A 15,528-nucleotide genomic window follows, 5' to 3' on the forward strand; every position below is an offset into this window, starting at 1 on the left:
ATGCAAACAGGAGAGGAAAGGAAAAGCTTGTACTCAGTTGGATGAAATATGTCATTTTTCCCAGTGTACAAGACAGAGTTCTTCACAAGAGGCAGCCTCTTTTGTGGCAGAAGGTGACAAGAGAACCAACTTGCGTTTCACACTAATCTCATTTACCCATCTACTGTCAGCAGAGCGAAGCCTTGCGCCCAGACAAATTGCAAAATTGAACCTCTTTTACCCAGGTTCCTGGTTCTTTAAGTACCTTCAGTGAAGCTGTAACAGCTGAGGATCTCCTCATTCTCCATCTTCCCCTTGTACTCCAAAAGCCAGAATTTTTCAGGCTTCCTCCAAAGCTATTTCCACTGTGTCTTCCCAGACATTTAAACACTTTGTGTTCATGGCTTTTTCTTAAAGACTGAACTGTGGCACATTATGAGGCAACCAGCTCTTATATTATGAAACATTTGACAGGTGAGGACACATTTTTATGTTCTTTCGCACAGTGAATCCACAGTCTAAGCTATTCAGGAGAAAAAAAAATACTCAAAGTACGGAAAGATGGAAGAATTAACACACATCTTTAGTTGGAGATTGAAAAGACAAGTTAAGTCCCCAAGCTGCTTGTATAAGAACCCTGCAGCACTAAGCTTGCGTGGCATTTCAACAGCTAAAAGATGAGCAGCGAAATACCTGCAAGTCAACAGACTAGCACCCAAATGCCTTGTTGACAAAAATAGGACTGGAAGTTATTTATATAAAAATCACTTATATAAAAACCAATGCTGTAAGTTTCTTTATAGTTCAGTTTTTATATTCAAAGAAAGGTACCATGGTTAAATATACACTTTGAGCGGGTCGGGGTTTTTTTCCCCCCAAAATCTAAGCTATGCTAAATGCAAAATCAGTAAAAAGCTTTCATAACTAATCTTAAAAAATGAAATCAATCTGGGAACATTTACTGTTTAAATTGGCAAATCCTCTCCTGGCAACCAAACAGTTAAAGAAAAAAAGGAAAAAAGCCTTAAAAGACTCAAGAGAATTAGCTGTTGCTAAAACAATTTTATGGTCCTTTCCACTTCACTGGAGGTAGTTTGTATGGCTGACTGGAATCTTTTCAATGCTGTCAAACATCTAACACTCCCATAGCTAGACGCCTTACAATGAATAACAAGCAGTCTAGCTGCCAATATGCTAAAGCTGCATTTTTTACCAGGGACTGGACCCCAACCCAGCAACACTCTAACTTCATTGTTTGATGCCTTGTTAATTTATAAAACCAAAAATTAACCACAACAAACAGAAGTGCCAAAATTCCAAAGCACCACAGCTACAAAATCCATCCTATTTAATAAACCACAATACAGAAAGTCAGGTTCATAAAAAAACCTGCACATCTAATTTCTCTTTTGTAGTTTAAATTGATTTTGTAATAGAAAATAACACTCAATTTCAGTAGATGACTTACACAATTCTAGGGAGGCTTACAATAGGTGCACAGAATAGAATAAAAAAGAAAGAAGTAGAAACAATGAATAAAGCGTACACAACTCTTGTTGAAACACTAAGGACATCATCTGTCATCTTGAGTATCATCATTTCCATAAATATTATCCCAACTATTGATTGTCTTGCTCAGTATTGTGCTTCATGCAAAATCCTGGACTCTTACCATATTTATGTCCTTCATCTTTCAACTGTAATAATGGAGAAGCGCTGACACCAGAATCATATTCCAAGGAAGACAGAGAGTGCTCAGTGACAACACTGCCTTTCTGAAATTATGACTGTGCTATCTTGGCAGGTTTATGATTATGGCTTTGATAGGACTTCTATTCTATAGCTCTCACCCTGCCATCAGACCCACATGGGCACACCCTCTTCTTCATACAGCATCAAGTTGAAGTCAAACAGGACACAGACATTATGACTTAGGGTATACTTGTTAGCATTTTCAACTTCGGGGTGAAAATGACCATCATTCTGACCATATATTTTACACAGGTTATGACTTTGGGGTTAGCTTTTCATTATTATTTTAATAAAATTATACTTGGCTGTAGAGTTCCCAGGAACTAATTCTCTAGGAACCAAAAGGTGCTGAAAAATTTCAGAGCCTCAGTTTGGCAAACAAAATGAAGCAAAGCAGCTGTTTTGAGAAAAAAATGGTTATATCATGCAGCTACATAGCCCTCAGAAAAACTAAGTTCAAATCAGTAGTAGAACTAATAAGCTCTTCTTACTAAATAAAAATAGATGCTACACGAACTAGCCTTTTAGAACTGAGTTGATTATCCACACGCTAAAAAAAGATGCAGCTTCATTTGAAGGAGTGAAGAAAAGCAGTGGGCTGTGTATGTTAATGTGTGCACATGTGCTTATGTACACTTGTGTTAGTCTTTATAGCACTTATCAGAGAGGGGCAGGCTTAACGCTCCTGCAGTGGCCAAGGACACTTGCTTCATCAACCATGCACTTTTAAGCATGTATTTAGAATTAATATCAATGGGGTATCATTGTTTTTGTTAAAGGAGAAAACAACAATGATGTAATAAAATGTACTTTTTAGAAATCTGTCTTTTAACCATCTTCCCTAAATGAAGATGGTAGCCATAATGCAAAGTGAATAATAAATAATGGATTTTTTACTACACTGTTTAGGCCTCTTGCTCCGAAAGCAGGTTACTATTTCTTGGCTTTGTATTTAACCTGCTATCCTTACTCTCTACATTTGAATAACTTCCTGGCTGTACACGATACATTAGCATATGCCTGTACAACTTAGAAGAAACACCAGAATCATGCAGAATTTCATCTGTTTTGAACCAACATGCATGCAAAATCTCCTGAAAACACTCACCTATATACTAGCTTAACAGCATTTCCAGGCCCACAAACACACCCAAATACCCAACACATTTTCCACAAACACTTTGGCAATAAGACTAGGTCAAACAAGTGTATCTTGATTGTAACCGGAAAAAAAAAGAATGGTGCCATGATCCCTCTGAAAGACAGAAGCCTTTGTCAGAAGGCAGCAGCCCCAAATCACTATCATTCCCAAAAATCTTAATCACAGTAATTAACCACAAATCATTAATCACAATCAGAGCTGGTCTCAGATCAAAAGCTGGTAAAAAGCTACATCCACCAATTCCATTGATATGAAAGTTTCACATAAAACTTCCAGGTTACATGTTTACACAAAATACAAGATTTAGGGAATGGAAAGTAGAACTTGAATACTGCTCCGCCAGGCAGGAAAGAGCTTTTTATCTTACTACAGATTAATGACTTGTTAATAGTGTGGTTAAGCACTATCAGCAAGTCAGCAGTCAGGTGGAAGGTAAGATGTGACTTGCGATGGAATGCATTTGGGTATGAAGAGACACATACATCCAAATAAATGATTACTTCTGCAAAAGCAAACTTAAGGCTGTACAATTTATGTAAAAGCAAATTCTTAGCTACATGTTTAGTCAAATAACATGACAGCTGGATAATACCCAGTAAATATCTCTCAGAACCAACTCAATTGTAATTATATGGTGGTTTTTATTCCTACTCTGATTGATAATAATTTAGATTTTTGGAAGTATATGTATTTCATTTTAACCTACTTCATATTGACATAAATACCAAATTTCAAGCAGTTCCATCACTACAGATGAGATGATCCTTAACACCAGGAAATCAGGCTAGTCTTTGGTATCAAACATCTGCATGGAAGAGAACTGTCATTAACCAACACGGGCCAGAAAGCTCCTTGCATCCCCTTAAAGAGCTGTTCAAGACTTCATGAGCTCTAATTCTCCAGAGGACTTTTGTAACAGATGGGAATGAGGCAAATGCATTAAACAATTTAGATGATTATTTCCAGAAATACTTCTACAGTACTCAAGTGTCAAAATGCTTTTAAATCAAGCAAATAGCACGTGGCAAGACTTATAAAGCTGACTACAAGAATTAGATGCTTATACTCCGTGAAATTCAGTTGATTCCAGAGATATAGTTCCACTGCTCATTTTTAAAAATTCATTCATGACTGACCGTAAGATGAGAGCAGTATCTTAACGAGCATAAAGCCCAAGTGAAATAAAATTTTAATGTAGACATTTTTTTATGTCTTATACCACTGTGAAAACCATTCTTTTACCTTTTGCACAGAAATGGGACATTACATTACAAGGTGTGCCTTCAGTGCAGTTCACCAGGTTTCTAAAAGGTCTCCTCCTGTCCCTGGATTCGCAAAGGATCCAAACCTGGTGTACATTCACGTAACTGGTTCATGAGAACAAAATATACATGGTCACGCCTTCAACGTAAGTGATTGTGTCATTCAAGATCACATCTGCAAGAAGCACCGCTAAATCAGACAGCTGCAATAGGGCAACCATGCTGGCTCTTTCAAGATCATTTACAGGTACCTCATCATAGTCAGGCATTTCTTCCATTTTCTGTTTTCAGAGGAGGATTCCTGCTAAGTGCTTAGAAAAAGCAAAATGTCATTTAAAATAACATTTCTAGTGCAAATATTGCACAAAAATAGCTTTCCCTATACATTTTTACAGTTATTTTCAGCAATCTAACCTCAAGGAATTGAACATACTGCTTTAACCTCTGCTAAGTATGGTTCTTCTACCTATTGACAGCTAGTGTTGATCATTTGAACTGGAAAACTTGCAGGAAGGAAGCACCTGAGTTCAGCTCCGAGTATTCTCCAAAGTCTCCAGGAGTGTTTTATGATACTGTTCAATGTCTTTAATCAAGTAGTTCATTACTGGCTGGCAGAAACTCTTTGTTGCTGTGAACTCACTCAGCACAAAGTTATTTTGTTCATACTACTGCCATTTCCTTTTCAAATTTGTAAGGTTACTGTGCATCAATCTCCTGCTGCTGTAAGTTTGGCAGTCTTTTCTCTAAGCTTTTATTTTCCTAAAGGTGACTGTTTTAACAGGTCTCAGGTCTTTTATTTCTCAGGATTTTTTTCCTTCTCCATTCCTAATAATTTCAGACCACCTAAATTATTTTCTGTAAGCCTTCCATACACAGCTGAATTTTTACCAGGAAATTTATGGCAAGATTTTCTCCCCACTCCCCCCCACCCCCAAAGGCCACCCCCTTGTAAGTTCTGGCTCAAGCCCACCGCAGTAATGTGGGCATTTCAGGATACACCAAGTATGTTCTTTCACAGGCAGATGCCCCTTAAAATGAACCTAGCAAATATCTATATAGTTTGTTTGTTCAGTACCAAAGGTATTACATGCTGCTTCTTAACAGGGATTATTTGTTTCAGTTAAATGCAACGTTAAACAAATCTTTGCAACTTCCAGTTAGCTAAGGATATGTACGGAGCTGCATCATATATACCTCTGAAGGACACTAAAAGTCTACCCTCAGATATCTCTAAAAATGAGGTGCTGTTGGAGTACCGTACTAAGAACTGAAAAAAAAGAAAAAAAATAATCCTCATTTCTAGTTCTACCTCTGTCACTGACTTTTTGTTGAATGCTACTGAACAAGTCACATGAGCTCCCTCCATTTGTTTTTCAAGAGATGACACCAGAATACGGCTATTTCATAAGACTATTGCAAGAACCAAATACTAGACATTCTTTCAGCGCTTCTGTCTTCTTAGCCTGTTGCCTCCCAGCTCTCTCCAACTCTACCAGCGTTCCTCATCTTACCCACCTATAAGTTAAATACCTCAGATAACTATATGCCCATAGGCCTTCCCTGAAATTCATCTGCAAAGCAACCACTTTCTTTCATGCTAAGTACCATGTAGTGGTCAGGAAGAGCAATTTCAGAATCAAAACATTAATGATGATGTAATATAAACAATGAGATAAATGCATTTAAAAATGGCTTCAGGAAAGCAAATTTAGAAGACAGTGGAGAGTGATGGGCATGCATTTTATGACTACCTGCTTTGCAACAAGAATAAAATTTTTAAAACCACCGATGGGAGGAGATTGATGGACCAGCCACCAAGGAGAACCATCTACCTATAAGTATTTTCTGTTGATTTTTTTAAATTGCTCTAAGTTCTAATTTGCTGTTAATTCTATGTAATTTGCCTCCCCAACTCCCAATGACATCCCTAACTGCAAATGACCATAGCAGAAGTGGTTGCAGGCATGGAAAGCCTAACTCCTTTGTCTGTCTTGTCTTCATCACCAAGGACAACAGTCCCTGCTACAAGCTTTCACCTTCTCATGCCTTCCTTGCATTTCTTCTGAGCAACACAAAATTTTTAAGAAACACCACTCAAATGATCTGCCAAAAATAGGCATCAGATAGCCTCTTTCATTACAACCTTAAACCAACCCCCTTTAAAACATGATCAGTATTTAGTGAATCTCTTCTCAATATTACCCATCCTTCTCCTTGACGTCTTCACTACTTGTGGAAAGACTGTCACTGATTTCTCTGCGATTTTGATCAGATTTTTTTCTCTCGCAATCATTAATTCTGTTCTTCCTGACACTCCTAAAATTCCTAGCATCGTGCATCTTAAACATCCCTCCCTTCCTGTGTTTCTCCTGCCTCTATTTGTTCCTCTTCCCAAAGTTTATTCTTCTATCACTTTTTTATATCACTTTTATCACATTAATTGATAAGCTTGTCTCCAAGAAGTTAATTGGGTCAAGGCATAGATCTTTCTGCTTTCTCCTAATGCTTCATCTCTGATTGTATTTAGGTTTTATAATCCCCCTCTATCAAGCCTTTTACTAGCTTTTGCTTTTATTACTCCTATAATCAAGAAACACAATATGTTGGACTTTTGTATAACAGTTGGCCATTCTAAAATTATTAGGTCTGTGGCTTTTTACACTCTCTTCATTTAATACTTTTTCAGCCATTATAACATTAGTAACAAGATAAGTACTTTATGCAGCAAGAACACAGAGGAATACGTGCCTTCCCACATTCCAAATATTTCTGCTAACACACATCACTTTGCATTTTCCACCACACGGGCAGGCAGGTTTCATAAGAAGCCACATGCAGAGTAGAAGTTGTAGCAATACCTGGGAAAAGTGCTTAAAAGAACAATTATGTGTTCAAATTCTATTGAGCTGAAGTGGAATTCAGACCATAAAATGTTTCTTCTTTGAAAATCTTGCCTCTGCCTTGCCCTTGACAAATCGAGCACTAACACACAGCAACATAAGCAATACAGAATTTTTCTGTTCTAAATAGGTATTTCCATGTGGCCTCACTGCCCTTTGAATTAAGGCATAAAGAAAAGCACCAAATATCAGGGTTGGCAGCCTCACACAGCTTGCTGCTGAAGTGTGACCCAGCGACTGCAACCGATACACACAGTCCCTGCCAGCCACCCAGACAGCACTGCGCACGTTTGTGGAAGAAGTAACAAATCACCATTTCCAGAAGCCCAGAGGGGGCCCAGGATCACAGAGCTTACCAGCGTAGGGAAATGCATCTTACACACTTAGATAATCTAGTAAATGAAAGAATCATCCTTTTGCTATTAAGGCTTCAGAACACTCCTCTGACACACGGACGTGACATATTCTATTCCACAGACAGAGGAGACACGAATCTCTGTCCAACCATGAATTGGCAAAGCTAACAGGAAATCTATACCTGGGCAGAGCATTGGCTCTTGAGCTCCTGCCTGCCCAGCAGGAAACCCATCCCACAGATCATCGGTCCCTTGCAGATCCAGACCAGGAAAAAGCAGTGCTACTCTGCAAGCAGGGTGACCAAGCTCCACTGAAGGCCAAAACTGCAGCACTGGGATACGTTCCGTATCAGTGGAGGTGCAGATTTGTAGTTAGTGGGGCCAGGCAGATTCTAACCATTTCTGATCCAACAGAAATCTTCCCTACCTCATATGTTATTCTGTTTCCAATACCTGTCCCCATGCATGACGCTTGGCCCGCTGCAGGCGGGCTGCAAGCCAAGGCTTCACTAGCCCTACACAAGCAATGGAACACCACCTTACTGGGACTTAACTCCGGGGAGTATAGGCGCAGACAGCATTTATTGCACTACCAGGTGATACACTGCCCTGAAGTGCCAGTGGCCACATGCATTTCAAAACTGCCTCTCCTCCTCGCGTTTTAGTTGAAGGTATTTTACTTTCACTTTGAATAAAAAATAAAAATAAAATAAAAAAATCAGGAATGATGCGCAAATACTGAGTTTGGAATGCAGCAATACAGTAAACTGAATACATGAAAAATGAGACCAGCTTTAAAACACAAAGACACAAAAAGAAAAAACAAAGAGGAAAAAAATCTCAAATGATAAGGAAGGGTGAACAAACTTGGTCTCTGTAGCTGGCACCAAGAAGCAGTCAGGGCTCCTACCAATATGAAAGACAATTAGATTCCAGCAGACAAACAAGAAAGTAATGATTATGATTGCTGATGCTGCAGACCATGGCTGGCCCACATTAGGTTAAGTAAGCTGGATGCAAGCCAGGTTCATTGAACAAATGGCATGGCACATTCTGGAGGAATCTGAGGAGAGATTACTAATATCTTAAAGGTGACCTTTCACACATGCTATCCCAGCAAATCAGGCAATTCTCTTGGCTGTAATGGACGAGATCAGCAGAGGCCAGTCTCTTAAAGTTATGCACTCTTCATACAAATAGGATTTTTTTTTTTTAAATTTATAATAATTGACTGCGCCTTATTTGAGCAAAGTACCCTAAGTGCTTTATTGGTTTATTTCACCTCTTTCCTGTGTTTTAAAGAAAATACAATCTAAGTTTTCATTATTCATTATCATCCAGGCAGGCAGCAAGCTAAAAAAGAACTGCAATTTTTAGCCATATTGACTATTAAAAAATGTAAAATGTTTCCTAAAATGGCAGGTGCATTAATTAAGGCTGCCTCAGGATAAATGAAAATTACTACGAGTGCTCTGCTTTCCCAAATGAGTTTTCCATAGATTATTTATAATTGAATGAAACCAATTACAGCATTTGTAATGGAAACTGTACATAAGTTAAACATTTCCACTTTTGCAGAAGCTGAAGAGCTTACTGCATGAACAGAAAAAGGTCTCTACATTTTTATGAAGGGAAAAGAGAAGGTATCATCTTTTCTGAAAAAATTTTCCTGTAAGTAAAACACCAGGAAATACACTGGGTACAAATCTCCTCAGTGCGGCCCAAAAGGGCCCTAGTGTAATTGAGAATCAGATCCCAGATTCTGAGAAGCCATCTCACAGGCGGAAATCCTGAAGCTGAGGATTGAACTCCTTTCTGTTTCTTCAGAGAAGGAAATACAGCTTAATTAGGCTCAATTTTCTAAATAATGGTTATCCTCTGTAACTAATCAGTAACGTTTTAAATCAGTATCAGACTAATGCTTGCTCAAATAGCGCAACATGCTCTGTCTTCAAAATATAATCTTACCCTGCTGACAACTGAAAAAGCTAGAAGACTGAGGAGAGCACATACTGGCATATAGTTTTTATTTTCAAACAGAAAATGTCCTTTGCTATCCTACAGAGCAGTCCCTAAAAAACACACACTCTTCTGTGCACAGAGATTTCGCTAGTAAAAGAAAACAAAGATAACTTTTAGGGAAAAAAGAATTAATGTAGTTTCACACACAACAGTACTTTCTGAATTCATTCTGAATGGAAGAAGGAAAATGTTTAAAGTTACTGCTAGGGAACTGAGAAAGACCCAAATAAAATTATTTGAATAATCATTAAAGAAAATCCTCAGCCTGAAAGACACTTCAGAGAAAATTCTACTTCCAAATCAGCTAAAAGCAATACAGTCATTGAGTTCATCTGTAATTACCTGATATTCACCTGGGGTATGAATTTTACCCCATCAGTAAGCTAAGCAAGTGCATATTAATTACAAGGCTGACAAATGCAATGCAGAATTATGTTTTAGCATTTTGTAGCATGCTGCATATATTGCAGGAAATATGTCAGACCATTTTTGCTGCTAGTAGTCAGAAAGCTTAACTTTATTCCTAATTATTTCTGTATAATCAGTAATGAAGCTGTGCAATGATTTAAGAGGTATCCATCTGTAGTCAGATAAAATTTATATAATAGTGTACTTTGATTTTAATTTCCCTTCTAGACTCACATAAAATAACATCTGAGTGAAAATTAGAGCAGATGCAAGAACATTGTTCATTATGTGTTCTAGGTTTAACACTGCTTTACGGGATACGTTATGACACTACCAACTAGACATTAGCACAATGAAGACCTGCTGTTCTGCAATGCATGTAGGCTCCAATGCACTACCCAAGAACCTGGACAAATCTTTTCTTAATTTTTCATGTTTATCCTTGGATGTCAGATAAACTAGCAGACAAGTGTCATTGATGAAAAGGAAAGGAGGACCTGAGGCAACATGAACTGAGTAACTACAAATAGCAAGTGAAAATTTTATCAGATTACTAGAAGTAGTTGTTTTTTTATGATCTACATATTATACTGACTAAGTCTCTGGCTGTCAGGTGTTCTAAATTGAATAGAGCTGTGATGTTAGGTATCTTGGAAGGTTACAAACATACAGGCATTTTTCTCCTAGTAAAATACTTCCTTAGTTTAGAGTACCCTCTGCCATAGCTTCTTTCTGCAGACCCTTTGAAGTATTTTTCTTCTCTTACATAATATGGTGACCAGACTTCAGCACAGAAATTAAGTTTTTAGATCTCTGCATTTCCTTCTCATTTGTTCTCTGCAAGAATTCCTTTACTTTCAAGACAGGCAGATCTATCTGCAGTTTTTAGATTAGTCTTTACCCTGCTTAAGGCCACACTGCTACATTTTATTCCATTGACAGTCATGTTGAACTTCATACATATGTAGTCAGCTGCATCATAAGTCATTTCAATTTTTGGTCTAATCTTGAACACCTTGAGAGAACACCTGCCAGTCATATGCTGCTATTATTTATGAGACAGTTCTACCATCCTAGTTCTTTCCTCCTTAACCTACCACTTACAAAACCAGATCCACTTTAATTGTATTTTTATCCTTTACTTACGTAAATGCTGTCAAATAAGTTTGATTTTTTTTCATGCTCTTTTCCCAACTTTTGTATGACAGGTATACTCATTGTAGGCCCGTACTACCTTCCTGATGTCTCAGTCAACACAAAAATAAAGGGACTGTAAAATTATGAAAGTTAATTTCTTTGCCTTTATTTAGAAACCCACTGTTCTAACCCCTTATACCAATTCCTGTGGAATGTCCCCACCCACTACAAATACTCACATGCCAGGGAAACACTGCTCCTAGAGTTACAGGATCAGATGTTTTAGAATATGAAAACGCATTGTTGACATCAAGTATAATATATGCCAGTTTTTTTGGTTAGAAAATTCTGCAGACAAGTCAGAGCTATCTGCTTTACAGGGTTGCTTCTCAAGGAACAAACTTCCCCCCAATCCTTTCATTTCAAAGCAGACTCTACTGAACCCCATCATAATTATCTGTAATGTTTTCATGGACTATTAAACAAAGATCTAGTTGAAGGCTAAAAACTGATGCAAAGGCTAAAAACTGATGCAAAGGCTAAAAACTGATGCAAAGGCTAAAAACTGATGCAAAGGCTAAAAACTGATGCAAAGGCTAAAAACTGATGCAAAGGCTAAAAACTGATGCAAAGGCTAAAAACTGATGCAAAGGCTAAAAACTGATGCAAAGGCTAAAAACTGATGCAAAGGCTACACCAACTTGTTTAAACATTTATTCATCAAATAATGAAAGCGATAAATGGGAGTAACGAATAATTAGAGAGCACTTACTGTAGCAGAGAGCTGTGGTCCATTCAACTGTGCATGCAGGATGGCTTCATTGATGGAGTTCCGGATTCCCGTCAGTGCAATTTCCAGATCGTGTGAGGCAGCCATTTCATTAGTCAGATATTCCAGCGTGGAGATATACTCCCTCCATTGTGCATCCAGTTCTGACACACTGGCCAAACAGCCTCTCATTACGTTTAGACAATATCCAACACAGGGTCTGATTAGCGTCAGGCCCTGGCAATGCGGGCAGTACTGCATCTTCACTAGAGCTTTGCTACATTCCTTCGTGAGAGCTGCATGTTCAGTAGTATTTATCACTTCAATGCCCAGACTGAGGGCCTGGCTGAGCATCCTACTTGCCCAAAGAGATTTTGACAGCTCTGTAACCATGTTTTTAGAATAGCGTCCAAAAGGATTTATGTCTTGCCTCGTAAGCCGTAGACACTCTGTATAGTCCTCTGATAAATCTGTAATTCCTGGGTTTATTAGCCGACTATACACCAGAGGAAAGAGACTGTCAAAGAACCGTAATACTGCACTTTCCACTGTAGTCTCTGCACCCAGAACGTAGAGAGAGATGTCTGTAAAAAGTTCTTTAACAGGCTCTGCTGCTTCTTTTGCCATAGGTCTGTAAGCTGTCTCAAACAGGGAACTTGTGCGGTTTTCAGCAAAGCGAAGCAAAGACTCAAAGGCCTCTAAAAAAGGGGCAGGGGAGAGAAAGAACTAGAGATTAATAGCAAGCACCTGACATCTTAGTCACAGGACTAATATTGTCCTGAACAGGAACGTCAATAGTTACATGAAATCTGCAATATGAATACACTAATAGTTAATACAGCTTTCATCAGTAATATGATTAAAAATACACCTAAATATTTCATGTGCATAAAGGCAACACACAATACACAAATATTTTCTTTAAAATAAGATGACTGTATTCTCACTAGCTACACCCTGACCCAAACTCTGGAGGTCAATGAAGGACTCACACAGATTCCAGTGAGCACAGGCAGGGTCTATGTAAGATGACTTTTGTGGCCTAAAAAATATTTAAGGAGTGCCATGGTTAACACATTTCAAATTGCAGAAGGCAAATACTATACACTCAAAACACTGATTGGGGTGCTAGAATTCATAGACAGGGGCAGGGAAGGGATCAGTTCCCAAGATTATTTTTAATGACACAGAAGACAGTAATCCACACCATTCCCACTGCTTTCTTTGGAAGCTCTACAACAAAAAGCCTCCGACATGAATCATTCTTGCACTCCTCTGGATGGCGAGTGGTTCCAGTCAAGGCAGGAGACCCGTCACCTTATACCTCCTGAGGACTGGCCAGATAATGGGTTTTCAGTCTAATCCTACTCTACATTCATCTGAACATCACCATGCGATTCACTGCAATGTAACACAAACCGAAGTCACTCAAAGATCAGCTCGGCAAAGGAGCAGATACAATACTGTAAGTCAAGATTAGCATACACTAGCAAAGTTTTGTAGAAAAGCCTGCTCAGTGCCTTCCTCTGTTACATCTCCCTGGGCAACTAACTTGCTTGTTATGATAAGCATTACAATCCCTTTACCACAAAGTGTGATTTAACTAGACAGATAATACAACATATCTCATCGTACATTAAATCATCAGTATTTTATGCACACACTGTATACTTCTGCCAGAGAATCACTTCAGCATTCCCACTGGTATTACAGCAACTAATACTCTGGAAGTGCTTATAAAATCCTAGAAGTTAAGAATTCAGATGCACTTCAGTTGAAAAAGAAGAAAGTTCAATCTCAGGCAGAGAAACACCTTGCCAAGTTTCAGACCGAAGCAGACTTTTACAGCTGACAAAAATTCTGAAAATTGGATTTATGATGGAAATATTGACACGACCTAAACTGTAGTGCAGTTAGCTGTGTACTACTGCACACTATTAAAAGCTTTTTGTTTGCCACATCACCCCATGTGTTTATTTTTATTTCTAGAGGAAACCTAAACACCATTTTTGTTTATCATACTAAAAAGGCCATGGAAATATTCAAGACATGAAAACAGTGTTTTAAGTTTCCTCCTTCAAATACACATGCTCTCTTATGAATATTCAGCTTATCATTAGATTATGGGAGCAGGGACTGTCTCCTACAACGCCAACAGTCTTAATGCTGTTGCTTTACCTTCCACATCCATAAAGGCAGAACTGCAGGCATCATCCTCCTTATCTGAAAACTAAATGAAATGCATTTATGAATGTGCAAGTATCCTTATTGTCCTGAGAAATAACAGCCCCAGTGAAAGATGAGAGCAAAACAGTCAATGACAACATACATCCCAAGGAAACAGATTTCAGCAGCTTCCTGGGATACTAGGTCATAGACTACAAGCCATGTAGCATTTCATTTTCAAATCTCTTAACTGTGAAAATTCTGCACTCAATTAAATAAAATTCTGCATTATTCTGAGACAAGTATGAAATCAAAATATTTAGTGTCATTTATTTTTCATTGTATAAGAGAAAAATTGTGATGGTATATAGCTTCATTCCTCCCACAAAAAGAGCCCTAACATCAAAAATATGGTACAAAAAAATACTTCTGCTGATTGTAGATGTGCTGCAAACACCCGTAAGGTATCATCTGCTTCCTTATCACCACTGGTCAGACACAAAAAATGACTCATGCTTGCAGGCACTCTAGCAATGATGTTTGCGAAGGAAATACGTAGGTCTTTTTTCATTGTTAAAGCATTAAGAGATGTTTGAGACAAATTACTGGATCAACTGGATGTTCTTAGACCTTTAATTAGAAATAAGGGGGCTTCATGGACAGCTTGCATTCTAGTTGTACAGAACAGGCAACCTTAGCATCTTGTTTTAAAAGTGATTAATTATATGCTTTTAATGCACCTTGTATGGTACTTTGTATGGAGTTTCTAAATCCCAAGGAAGGTTTACCACTATCTGAAAAAGCAGGTGCTCATCTGTGCAGTCAAATACAGCAAACTTCAGACGTTTATGAACTCACAAAAAGTTGAATTCTAAGGCTAAGCATACACTGGGAGAAACATTTGATCATCTTTCACAGCCTTTGGCTTTAACCCCCCCCACCAGCAGCATTCAATGTACTATAAATTGCAAATATATTGATTCTGAGACGAAATAAGCCATAACCAAAATAATCCAGAATTTGATGGAGACATTATGTACTTTTTTGTCTTCCTTTAGTATTAAAATAAATAGGAAGGTGGAGAACAAGGTTTGTTCTCATGTTCCTCAACAGCCCCTTTTTGATTTAAAGACTGCAGGGAAAGTGAAACAACAGCCAGCTTTAGATTTTGAACGCACACACTGGTAACTGCTTAATGGAAGCCAGGCAACGTCACCTTGCATGGGGAGAATTTTGTTCAAACTGTTTATCATGCGCTCACAAAACACTTGACACTACCACTGATGTGTCTGTGACAGTCCAACACAGCTGATCAAATACAGCTCACCTCTGGAAACTTCACATCTGAACTGCTGGTGTTTGAAAATTAGCTTCTGGAGACAAGCCCAGTTATGACAAGGTGCCACGCTGGTTTTGCTGCTCCACCAGCAGCACAGAGCCTGCCAGGCCAAGCAGCCAACCAGTTTGCATGCTGGGCTTCTAGCCTGGTTCCTAACCTTCACATACACTAAAAATTGTATTATGCTCAGTCTAACACACACAGATGGAAAAACATTGCTTTGCATGTATAGCATCCATGCTTATTCATCAGGAGCACGGCACATCTTGGTTTTGA

General features: G+C 38.4%; 1 protein-coding gene across 10 annotated transcripts in view; it reads right to left on the reverse strand.

Moving 5' to 3' along the window:
- Positions 1 to 15,528, reverse strand: part of LOC127019914 (glypican-5-like) — a 445,164-nt gene that overhangs the window by 289,461 nt on the left and 140,175 nt on the right. For 9 of the 10 annotated variants that reach the window (XM_050902227.1, XM_050902222.1, XM_050902221.1 and 6 more), the window contains one exon: positions 11,751 to 12,445. In XM_050902227.1, coding sequence (XP_050758184.1) covers positions 11,751 to 12,445 — 695 coding nt within the window. Of the gene's footprint in view, positions 1 to 11,750; positions 12,446 to 13,925; positions 13,958 to 15,528 lie in introns of those variants that run through there. The other variant, XM_050902229.1, reaches the window with a different exon arrangement.

Source organism: Gymnogyps californianus, chromosome 10, assembly GCF_018139145.2.
Source record: "Gymnogyps californianus isolate 813 chromosome 10, ASM1813914v2, whole genome shotgun sequence".
NCBI classification, from domain to species: Eukaryota; Metazoa; Chordata; class Aves; order Accipitriformes; family Cathartidae; genus Gymnogyps; species Gymnogyps californianus.